The sequence below is a fragment of the Camelus ferus genome, chromosome 5 (assembly GCF_009834535.1).
Source record: "Camelus ferus isolate YT-003-E chromosome 5, BCGSAC_Cfer_1.0, whole genome shotgun sequence".
Lineage (NCBI taxonomy): Eukaryota > Metazoa > Chordata > Mammalia > Artiodactyla > Camelidae > Camelus > Camelus ferus.
This window is the reverse complement of record NC_045700.1, coordinates 2,397,565-2,409,838: the sequence shown is the minus strand read 5'-3', so window position 1 is coordinate 2,409,838 and position 12,274 is coordinate 2,397,565. Positions and strand designations below refer to the sequence as shown.

General features: G+C 43.1%; 1 protein-coding gene across 1 annotated transcript in view; it reads right to left on the bottom strand.

Annotated features, from left to right (window-relative positions):
* CNTNAP5 (contactin associated protein family member 5) overlaps positions 1 to 2,981 on the bottom strand; it is a 735,160-nt gene extending 732,179 nt beyond the window's left edge. Inside the window, 1 exon segment of the mRNA XM_032479187.1 lies at positions 2,623 to 2,981. Coding sequence (XP_032335078.1) covers positions 2,623 to 2,704 — 82 coding nt within the window. The 5' untranslated portion in view covers positions 2,705 to 2,981.
* Between the last annotated feature and the right edge of the window lie 9,293 nt (positions 2,982 to 12,274).

Below are 12,274 nucleotides of genomic sequence, written 5' to 3'. Positions count from 1 at the left end.
TTGGTCAGATTATGAGAAAATCAAACACATTACACATGCACACACACATCCTATACACAGCAATAACAACAACAAACTATTATTAGAAGAAGGGAACCAATTAAAAGTTGTTTTTACTTGAAGTTCACAAGTATACCTAGGTACCATGGAGCATCTTGGGTAAATAATCTATTTCCAAGATGACTGTCGCAAATGACTTGAAATATTATTTCAAAATAAAGAAATAATAATCCTGGGGAAAATTCTCCACATGATCTATAAATTTATAGAAATTGACTACTTGAAAGAAGATTTCTCTTCCTCAAAATATGCATATAAATATGAATGGATTGGAGTTAAACAGTAAATCAAAGCCCTATGTCTAATGGATAAAGTGCATGGACAATAGAAGTCTGGAAGAACTGTGGAATGCTCTTTTTTTTTCCCCCCTTAGAGGTTCTGCATCATAGGTTTGAAAGACCAAGCCTGAGTTCAGAAGTAATTTTCTGCTGCTATTCTATTGTTCACTGAATTAATACATTTCATTCAGCAAATAAAAACATTTAACATTGTTCTTTAAGAACATTGACCTCAAAATATTTAGCAAGCAGTGCGCATGCAATTGAAATGCTGATTGGAAATAGGAAAATTAAACTGTCACTGATGAAATACTAAAGCTCATTATCACCAAGTTTTATTTTAAATGTTCAGAATTAGCTTTACTGCGGCATCAGTCATGATAAGCATGAGCCTTAAACTCGTGCCATTTAGGTTTTATGAGCATTATTATAACATTAACCATAATTCAATTAATTTACAGAAATTGCCATACTATCACTTTTGTCCTTGCTCTTGAGAAAAGGCGCTGCATAAGGAACCCCAAGCTGTATTCCTTTGGAGTATGTTCTATTTATTTCACCCTTATTCCTCATCCCTCAAAACAGTCACTATGTTCAGATAGGTATATGTGCTAAAGGAAAAACGCAGCTAGTTCCCTGCCACACCTTTGCATCATTAGGACAATACTGACCTCTAGTGTTGCAAGACGTAGAGAAGCTAACTCAGCCCATGCCTAACCCCCTCTTACTAAGCCACTTAGATGTTTTCCTAAAGCACCATGGGAACAATTTTACTCAAAAAGAGAAAAAAGGAAGAGGAGGAGCAGGAGGATGGGGGTAGAGGAGGAGAAGGAGGGGAAGATAAATGTCAGATTCTACCCTGTCCCTACCTAGTCTCTGAAATCATTTCTAAGCTATAGCTCTTTGGCTCCTCCCTTTTAGAGAGGCTGACCTCTTCAGAGCTCCTTTAGAGTACAAACTTTAATAAAACCTTTAAGGCACATTACCACTAACTACAGATTCTGGATCTCCAAAACTTCCAATCACAGGTAGAAGCACAGGCTCCAATCTGGACCATTTTCAGGAAACAACATTTCTCCAGGTGTCTTCCTTTGAGGTGTAATACTGGGTTGAGCATCTCTTTCTTAAGGTCCTCTTGGCCCTCAGAGTGGGGAGTGAGGTAGAGAAACTCAAAAGTTGAAAGTGGTCTTCCTACTTTTCTAACAGTGATGGTTTAGAGTACTAAAACAAACAAGTAAAAGTAATAGAACTGTCCCAATACTGTTACATATTTCCAAGGTTCACAGTGAGGTTAGAAGTTAAGGGAATAAGCCCAGGAACTTGAGGGATCTTGACAAACCATCTTTGGAAACAACACAGATGGCTTAATTGCATTCTTTCTCATTTAGGAGTTTCCAGGGCCGGAAAAACTTCCCTTTCTCTGCCTACAGAGGCAGCTGAGCAATTGAGCTTGAACCTCTGATGGCTTTAGCGATTTATTCAAGTTTGATGAACTGGGATCTTTAAATACACGGTGCAGGTGGCAGATCCCCAGGTGTCCAGCCTCCCTGCCTATTAAATTAAATGCCCTGCACTTGCCGAGGTTAGAGCTGGACGACAGAGCGTACACTTAGTGCATACTCATTATGTGTGTTCTTTGGCACACAGATTTCGGGGGTGGAGTGTGCATCAAAGCTCTTCCTCCTGTAACAGGGGCAGCCATTGATCTTGTGGTTTGAATACATCGGGCCATGACTCTTAGGCCAAAACTCCCAATGCCATTAAACCGATGCCCATTGGTTGCAAGGTACCCCGACTGGAGCCTCTGCCTAGGGGAGAGCTGGAAGCCCTGGATTGTGAGGCACTGGGCAGACTTCAAATCCGAGTCAGGCAGCTGCAGGCAGAAAGCAGCCGCTGTCACCGAGTGCAGTGGCTGGGAGCCTCTCTGTCTCTGGAAGCTCAGCCCCCAGTGCACGCAATCCGAACCGGGGGCCCTTCTCGGGAAAAGCCCCGGCTGAGACCAGGCAGGCAGAGAACGCGGAGCTGACGGGAGGCTGGGGAAGAGAACCTTCCCTTGTCCCTCGAACTTTGCGATCCGAGGAGAAGGGCAGACAATCCAGCGGGGCTGGCTCCTTCGAGCTCTGCTAACTTTTGGGATGGTTAGAGTGATAAAACACACCACTCGGCATTTCCCCCTTGTCCTCTGCTCGGAGCAGACACAATTGAACACGCTTGGGCAGTTGGGTGTCTTTCCGAACGCTAGCGTTCCCACCTCGTCTACCCGCCCCCAGCTCCCAGTACTCACAATTCGCCGCTGTTAATCCTAAATGCCACAGGCCGGAGAAGAGCAAAGTGAAAACGCTGGTCAGCCGTGGTCCAGAATCCATTTCCCCCGAGTGAGAGGTCCCTCCCAGTGGAATCCCAAATTCGCAGGCGCCAGCCGCGGCGTCTTCTTTCTCTTGCTCTCTCTCTGCCTCTCTCTCCACTGCACCGCCTGACCCCCCCACCCCCCCTGGAGAGGCACTCGCCGCTTCACTCCATCCCGTGCCCAAACGCTCTACGGAAAGCGTAGCGGGGGCTTCTCCGGAGCTGCAGATGTGGCTACAGTCCCCGCCACTGCCGCCAGCTGCACAAGCCTTCCTCGCTCGCCTCCTCCTCCTCCGAGTCCCCCTCCTTCAAGGTGCAAATCCAAACCCAAGGCGACCGCAGGCGCCGAGCTAGGAAGACCGCCCGATCCACCCGGTCGACCGCTGGAGCTGGAATCAGCACCCGGGAAGCGGACAGCTCCTTATAGGCGAGCCGGGCGCGCGGCGCCGCCCCCGGCCAGGCGCGCCCCGCGCTCGCCTATAAGAGCGGCCTGGGCGGGTCTCCGCCCCGCGCGGGCGCCTTCCGCCCCGGCCGCCCGGCGCTGCGGAGCACTCCGGCTACCTGGAGGCGACCGGTGAGCGAGCGCCCATCTCCATCTCTGCCTCCGTCTCTCCGCTTCCCCTCCCTCCCCGACCCTCCCGACGTGGTGGGTGCAGCAAGGCACCGAAACTGAAACCAGGTTTTCGAAGAACGCTGCTCAAAGGATGCTTTTTCAAAGGAGTTGGAAGACAGAACGCATTAGCAAGAGGGAATGGAAAGCTTTGCAACGAGATGCTTTTTTGTTTTCCCAAAAGGAGAGGGAAGACGAATTTTCAAATAACACGATTTAATTTCCCCTCTACTTGTTCTCTAGAATGGAAGACTGCCAGGTATTGGTAATATTGGGGTTTCTGATCTAGCGGTTTAACGTTGTCCCGACCCCGCACCCAGCTCCCATCTCCAGTGGTTCATCCTTTCACCGCGGACTGCCTCTGCGTCTCCCTCCCCGCCGCTGGCACGTAGCTTTGGACAAGTACTGCAAGGTGTGGGTGCTTTGGGGGAGGTTCCCGGCGTCAGAGAGAGAGGGAGAGACAAATCGGGTGTGGTAATGATGAGAGTCAGGGTGGGGGTCCCGGTTGGCTCAGAAGAATCAAGATCTGAAAGCACCTCTGGAAGGATTTCAATTTAAAAAGAAGGAGAAGAGTAGTTTTGGTTTCTTCCTAGAGGGTCCCTATTAGAAACCCTGGTTCTGTCTTTGGTGTTTAGTTTACAACTGGGGACTCTCCTGCTTAACCATAAATCAGCCTATTTTGCTTTTATTGGAAGCTGTCAGAAAGCTGTCAAAACTTAATAAAATGAGGGGCCCATAATGATTTCTATGTGAAGCTTGCAACCAAGTTGGGGTAGAGTCACTTCAGAAGAATCTTATGACTCCTTTCCCCCCGCCCCCCTCTTCCCTCAGCAGTAACAAACATGCAGATTTATTTCACACTGTAGGTTCCTGACAAACCTTGGACTTCAGGTACCAGCTGCACAGCTACAGCAGGTTGAGCTGGGATTGAAGCAGTGAATCTGGAGGTTAACTTTGTGGTTTTGGTTAGAGCTGGACCCACATCGTTAGAATACTAACAGATAGTGGAATGAAGCTGATTAGTGACACCCTGATTTTATTAGAGATGAAAGAATTCTGAGATTCTCTTCCTTATAAGTAAATGATCCTTCTGTCTCTAAGCTTCTAACTAAAAATAAATAATCACTTTGGTTAACAGATTCTTGGACAACTGCAATACTCCCCCAGCCCAGGCTTTAGCTGTGGGAGAAAGGCCATGCCTGGAAGATGGCAAATCACAAAAGATCAAAACTGAAGTGATCCAAGAAGCTGCCTGAGTGAGGAAGGGGTTAGGGTTCGACGTCCAGCTGCTGGGTTTGACTTCTCCTCCTCCTGAGGGCCCCAAGGGCCTGCATCCCAGCCCCAACTTTTGAGGATTCCAGGTTAAAAGCACCCATATGGCCAGTTTAATCACACTAGGACATCTAGGGAAACTGAGCAATTACCCAGATTTGTATGTTCTTTAACATTTAAACATTTTTTAAAATAAAAAAAGTTAAAAAATATAATTTAAGTCCATTTTGCATTCTTGCCCAACCCCATTCATCTACCACCATATCAAAAAGTAACCTCTTCTTTTTCATTTCTATACATTCTGTTTTTATACTTTTATTAAGCAGATTTACATCCCTAAACAATATGTAGTATTGCTTTGATTGTCTTTAACCAACATATAAATAGCATCATACTTTTTCATTTTGTACCTTTGCAATTTACTCAGTACACACACACACACACACACACACACACACACACACGTAAATTATGTATTTGGATCATAATTATTTCATTTTAACTGTTGTATTATATTTTATTTTATGAAGATACCACAATGTATTCAGTAATTCATCTGCTAATGAAGCTACAGATTATTTCCTGTTTTTTTTTTTTCCTCAATAGAAACCATATAATCTTGTGCCTGTCTCTTAGTTTTTCTCAACTATGTAATTAGGAGTAGAATTTTTGTATTGTAGGAAATGCGTGTCTTCAGCTTTAGTAGGTATGCCAGTGGCTCTATAAAATAATGTTAGCAATTCATCCCTCACCCCCAGCAGTGTGTGATTTCCTCCAGCTTCACACCCTTCCCAGCACTTCAAGACCTCTCTTTTTACACATGGGGAAATGATACCCAGGGAACACAGGTCTTTGTTCACTGAGTTTAATGCTCCATGCCATCATCCTACTTTCTCCAGCTCTCCAAAAAATGTTTAGGTAAATGTTTCAAATATTATGAAAAATGTTGGCTTCATTTTCTGACAGAATGATTTGAACCTATCTGTGTCAGTAAAATGTGCTTGAAATATACATTCAAAAGCAATCAGGGGCACTTTTTTACATGAGGCCCCCAGACTGTGAATGATCTCTAAGTTATTAGTAAATATTGGAACTCTGCATTTAGATCTCCATATGCAGAGTTGATATAGAGTATATAAATTGCACCTAATTTAAAATCCTATTTACAGTTGTAGCTTTTTTCCCCTCTCTCTCTCAAACACACCTGTTCTCAGAGCAACTTTGAGCCTTAAACAGCAGACATTTGTTTAAGATTTGTGAACATTTCAGTAAGAATACTGAAGCTCTGAATGTAGTGGGGGTAAACAGCTGTTCCTCTCCCACGATAGTGTAAACAATGCCATCTTCTGGGGGCATTTTGCCAGCAAGTTTTTATTAGCTGTAGAATATTAATCACTATTAAAACTGTTTGCTGCCAGACTGATACTTATTTATTGAAATGCTTTTTGTAAACCTTTTAGTTGGATAAATCCACCTTTTGAACAGTGAAACAGCACCTGGGTAATCTCCCTTTTCCCTCGTTGCCTGATATAGGAGAATAAGGCATGTTGGCAGAACACCTTGTTTTGAAGAGGGTTAAAAGCCCTGCAGAGGTAAAGCAAGCAGATCGATTGCTAACAGGAGATGGGGAAAAATGGACAATCAAGATCCTCAAAATCTACATTTTTAAAATGACAAATCTGAACATCTTCTCAAGATCCCTAACATATCTGAGCTCTTTCAAGAGGACTGAAGTGAATAGTTCTGGGCTTTCCTGTCCCTTCAGTTCTTCCTTGTGCATTTCCACTCCTTTCCCCTTAATGGAGCAGAAGAGAAATAATCGTTTACAAACTGGAACCTTAGCTTTCAAATATTCAACAAGTTTTTAATCGTTGATTTTGTAATCTTCCTGTGAAACATATGGAAGACATGTTTGGCCATCTCTATGTTATAAATGGGCTCCTAAGAGGTGACAGATATTAACATGTTAAATAACACACAAAATTAATGCCCCCAACCCATGTGACACTTGGAAATTTAAACCTCCCCTTCTAGTTCCCTTATCTTTACAAAGTTGATAGGTAAAAGTCGCTATGACATATTGTTACCTGGTATGGATGTGAGACAGGAGAGAATGGGGCAGGGCACAATTGTTAAGAGAATGACACAGCCACTGGGGGAAAAAAAAACAAAACAGGATATGACAAAAACTGGTTAGAGCCTACTAGGCCCAAGGTGGCGGGAGATTTGACCTCCAGGAGACCTTGAGCCTCATTACGCACGCATTGTAATACATTAACTGCTAAATGACACACCCACAGGCACCATGACAGTTCTGAGGCTGACCATTAAAGGCCAAAAAGAGGGCAGTGGCCCAATTCCTGGAAATCCCTGCCCCTTCCCCAAATAGTTAGAATAATCTTCCCCTTTATTATCCTATGAAATCACCCAGCCAGTAAAAACTAACCACCCCTGCACCCCGGGGCCTCTCTCCCTTCTGAGATGACTGCATTCTGCCTGTGGAATGTATATCTCTGTAAGTAAATCTACTTTCACTTTACTACTGTGGTTCACTCTTGAATTCTTTCCTTCATGAAGCCAAGGACCCTCACTTGGCTGCCCGTCCCGGGAACTTGCCCAAGACCTGGGACATGACCACCCTCTTGTGTCCCACTCCTCCTGCAACAGGTGGGAGAAGAGTCTGTGTTGGTCACAACAGGTTATTCTGTTTTGAATATCAGTATTTTGGGATTATTTCACCATCACATATTATGATTTTGAAGCTGAGTCCCCCTAAATCCAAGTTCCTCCAAGTTTATGATTACCTACCCTGACCAAAATATTTTTCCCTTTCTTGCCCAGCATCTGTTCTCAAGATTGAGGAGTATCAAAGGTAAGGGTAGGATTGTAACTGAGCAGGACCCTGTGGGTGGGGTCCTCCCTGGTACAAATACTTTCCATGTCCCTGTTTCTTGTTTCTAGAAAATAGGCTTCATTCAGCCTCCTTGATCTTCCCTGAGTTCCAAAGGGCAGATTCAAACAGTTGCTAATCAGGGAAGGGAGGGGATGCAGAGAAAAATGAGGAATAGTCAGGAAACAATAGTGCAGCCTTGGGGCAGGTCCTGGTTCCTCTTCAAGGGACATGCAGAACTACGTCTTTGAGTTCTTTTGCAGGAAATAAGACACCCACCCAAGTGGAGGATGGCCACTTCTGGCAGAGCACAGGATTCCTGGAGCTCACCACCAACCAATCAGAAGGAAGTTACATGCCCTGCGGCCCTCACCCCAAGTTTTGCCTTTAAAAACTTGTCCCCAGAAACTCCCAGGGAGTTCAGGGTTTTGAGCTCTCCTTACTTTGCCCTGCGATAAATCTCTCTCTTCTCCAAACCCAATATTTTGGTTTCTTTGGCTTCACTGTGTGTTAGGTACAGAAATTTGAGGTCTGAAACCGTTTGTCTTAAGTTGAAAGACAACTTTTGTTGCCCCCCCATGCCTTCAAAATAAACTTAAAAAAAATTGATAAGGCAGAAAGTTAAATTAATTGCTTTATTTCATTCTTTTTTCATTTAAATGTTTTAATTTCCCCCCTTTTTTGGTCTTTCTTCTTTATAGTATGTAACCAGTAATATGCTGTACCTGTAGGGTGTAGGAAATGAGGAAATAAAGCCTGTTCTCATGGAGCGAAAAACAACTTGGGAAAATATGATGTAAATACATTAAAAATGAGAAAAATACAAATTAGCACGTGATTAAGTGCCAGATAATATGTGCTATCGGAGTTTCTAAGTTGACAAAGATTCCTTCCCCTGGGAAGGGAAACTTACAGTTGGCATAATGAAGTGGTTCTTTGTCTCTTTGTGGGGGGAAGGGATTTGAGTCATCTTGGGCCATGAAGATTGTTATTCAAGTCGGATTAGGTCAGGTGCGTTTGCCTTAACAGGAAAGTCAAATCTAAGGTAATGAGGGCAAAATTCTACTTTTGCAGGAGAGTGGACTGTTCTACTGAAGAAAATGGACTTCAGCCAAATGTTGAGAAAAATTCATTTGAGCCTCTCCCTACTACTTCTCTCTCATCATTCTACCTCAGACTCTGTCTTGCGACCACAATGCTCCTCTTTGACACCAAAGCTAGTCATCTTATGTCATCTGTTTCCTACAAATAGAACAACCCTTTAAATGCCTTTACCTGAGCTGCAAGTTTCTCAGCTGGTAATGATGTGGGAAAAATGGATGTGGGGCGTGAGGAGGGCCTTGTCCCAGGTTTTGGTGGAGCCCCTGGGATGTGCCCCACCAAATGAGGGTCCTTGGCTTCAGGTAGGAAAGAATTCAAGAGTGAGCCACAGTTGAGTAAAGGTAAATTTATTTAGAGAGATAAATACTGCATAGACTGTAGGCTGTTTCAGAAGGCGAGAGAAAGGCCACGAGGTGTGGGGGTTGGGTGGTCAGATTAGAGTAAAAGTAGGTACACACTCCATAGACAGAGGGCGGGCCAACTCCAAACACGAGGGAGTGGGAGAGGTGGCCGCGAGGCACCATGCTGTCAGTTTTCACGGGCTCGGTAGCTTCATATGCTAACAAGTGGGAGGGTTATTCCAACTACCTTGGGGAAGGGGCTGGGAGTCCCAGGAAGTGGGTCACTTGCTCACTCTTTGACCCTTTATGGTCAGCCTTGGAACTGTCATGATGCCTGTGGGAGTGTCAATTACCATGTTAATATTACAATGAGTGTATAATGAAGCTCAAGGTCACTAGAAGTCAAATCTCCTGCCATCTTAAGACTCAAGGCCTCCTGGGAGTTGAATCTTCCACCACGTTGGTGTTAATCACTGTGTCACTCCTTGAATGGCTGTGTCATGCTCCCCTTCCCTCCTGTCTCAGTGATACGCAGCAATGTTTTCTCATACCCACCTCTCTCTCTTCTGTGGACTTCCTCCCAGCTGGTTGGTTTTCACTTGCCATTCAAGTCCAAATTCAGCTAATATCTCTTTTGAGTCTTTATTAGTTACTATGTGATATTACTGTTCGCATATGTTTTTCTAACTCGGTGTTTTCTCAAGAATAATCTGTCAATTAGTCACCAACTTTGAGTCTTTATCACACATGTTGGCTTTCAAGAGATGTTTGATGAATGAATAAAGTTTGATGCAAAAAGGCTTGTCAGCTTTTTAGAGGTTACATCCACCGTCTCACCCTCACCCCCATCTGCCTGTTGCACCAGAATTCAGAGGCTCTTTTGAGGCCTTATTTACCTTGGAAGTCAAGATATCAATTAGATGGAGAATCATGGGAATGCACTTTGGAATAATAAAGATATTATCCTATCATATTATACATTAAGCTAATATATTAAGACATAATCTATATTAAGATATATATAATATAAATTATATATAAATATAATATATATGGGGCATCACAAAAAATTCAATCAACGAACATTAATTTATGGAGCAATACTCATGTGCCTAGATTTACAGCATTTACTTTGGTTAAATATATGAGATTTATTTATGTATTATATGTTCCAAGGTTCTTATACACCCACAATTTCTAGGTGGGATGAATACCATATACAAAAATAAGTAACAAATGCTTATAGGACAGAAACAACTAAATTTCTGACTTTGAAATCCATCAAAATGGCAGAGATTGTTGGTTTCTTGATCACTGGCCATTTCAACTTCCTTGATTGTAAAGCAGGCTGTTGAAGAAACTGATGCCACCAAGTCTGCCACAGCAATTACATTCCCCTTTGAGAGTGATTAACTGGTTCTTGCCTGGTGGCCCAGCTCCGACCAATAAGACCCAAGTGTCAGGAGAGATTTTCTTCCTTGGGAGAAGGGAGAGGGGTATGAATGCAAATCCTGCTGTCCCTGCAGATTTCCCCACAGCAAGGTCAGTAGACATGAAGGTGTGAGATTTGTCACTATGGTAGCCAACCTGGAAGCGTGGGAAGATGGCCAAGACATTGAATGGCAAAAAGCAGAGAAACATTTCATAGGTCTTCATTACAATGTTGAGCTATTTCCACTTTGGAATAATAAGTGTCTGTATCACTTAACACACTGCTAGCTAAGTTCTCTAGAAGAATGTAGAACATTTATTAAAAACAACATGAGGTAGACATCTTGACTTTGTTTCCTTTTTTAGAATTCATGGCAAAATTCTAAAGGGGGTGTATTAGCGGCTACATTTGGCAGATAAGGATACTGAGACTCATGAAATTTAAGTAACATTGCCCAAAGCACAGAGCTGTTATGCAGAAGCACAGAGTTTCTGATTCCAGAATCTTAGCCTATTGTGCCTTTGCTCAGTGCCATCAGTGCTCAGAAGTGAAATAAAATCTAAATCTTGTCTCTGTGTGTGTGTCTGTGTCTGTGTGTGTTTAACCTGCTCATTTGAGCTCAGATATAACTAACAATTTTATTTCTACTCTAAAAATTTCTCTGGAGGGTTACTGTTGTCTTACTTCTGTCTCTCGGGGAATAGCTGTCTCCACAGCTAACCTGATATTACTAAGTTTGTTAAAGAAAATTAACCAAGAGGAGCAGAAATCTGTTCAGTTCCAGGCATACACCTGGTCTTTAAAGAAGTCAGGCTGACATTTTGTGCTGAGAACCTGGAGCTGGTGTATAGAATTAAGAATATGGGGACTATGACATCCTCAATGAGATGGTCCAAGACACCCACATGGGGTTGGCAGGGAGCTCCCTCAGCATGCAAGCACCCACTTTGGGAAAGTGAAACCCATAGGGCTGTTTTGACTGAAGGTGCAATTTCCATAAACCCCACCACACAAAGGAGGTACAGTCACAAGATTTATTATAGATGCTCCCTACCCCCCCTGCCCCCATTAGCCTGGGCAAGGGCAGTCCTCAGTCGCAGGTCAGGAGTGAGCAGGAGATAGAAAACAGGATAGTAACGCAACTACCAGTGCTTATGAGATGGTTGGGGCAGAGGTCATTAACTGTTTAAGGCCTTAAATCTAAGTAGTTATTTTTAAAGTTACCCCAGGGAAAGCAAATTGGGGATTTAAACTCAAGTCCTTCTCTAAATGTCTAGACTCTGGGTGTGGGTAGGACTATCATACTGTGAAATGTCTAGGCAGAAACTCCTAAAAACAAAGTGCTTTTTTCTCATCACACATCTGAACATAAGATCTAGAATCATCACTACTGTGGAAACTCATCTATAAAATGTGAACATTTCCAAAGGTGTATTTTTCAGGAAATAAGTTATCTGGAGGAAGAACAAGCTTATTTCAAAGGATTATTTCATGATGTAACCCTAATGCATAGCATTTATGTCCTTTTATCCCCTTTGCATTTAAATCAGCATAAAGAACACAGTGAAAAACATCCATAATTTGTTTTTTATTGGCACTTTTAATAAGGTGGAATGAATGTTAGCCTAGAGCCAGCAGGGGGTGTGTTGACTAGTAGGAAGAAGAAAAAAAAAATTGAAGCAGATTTGAAGCAGCAGAATGAGAAACTTTGTAGGTTGTTCAATTACTGGGGGAAGGTGGAGAGGGCCTGCAAGAGGAGGCAACAGAACAGAAAACCCAATTTGTTGATGATTTATTTTTAAATGTTCCTTGTAACTCTGACACTGTGTCTATTAAGAAATCATGCAAACCCAAGAATAATACGTGTTTGTCACCCAACATACTGAATAAAAACATTATCTTAGTTATTTTTATTAAAAATAAAATACGCTGCTCCTCTTTCAA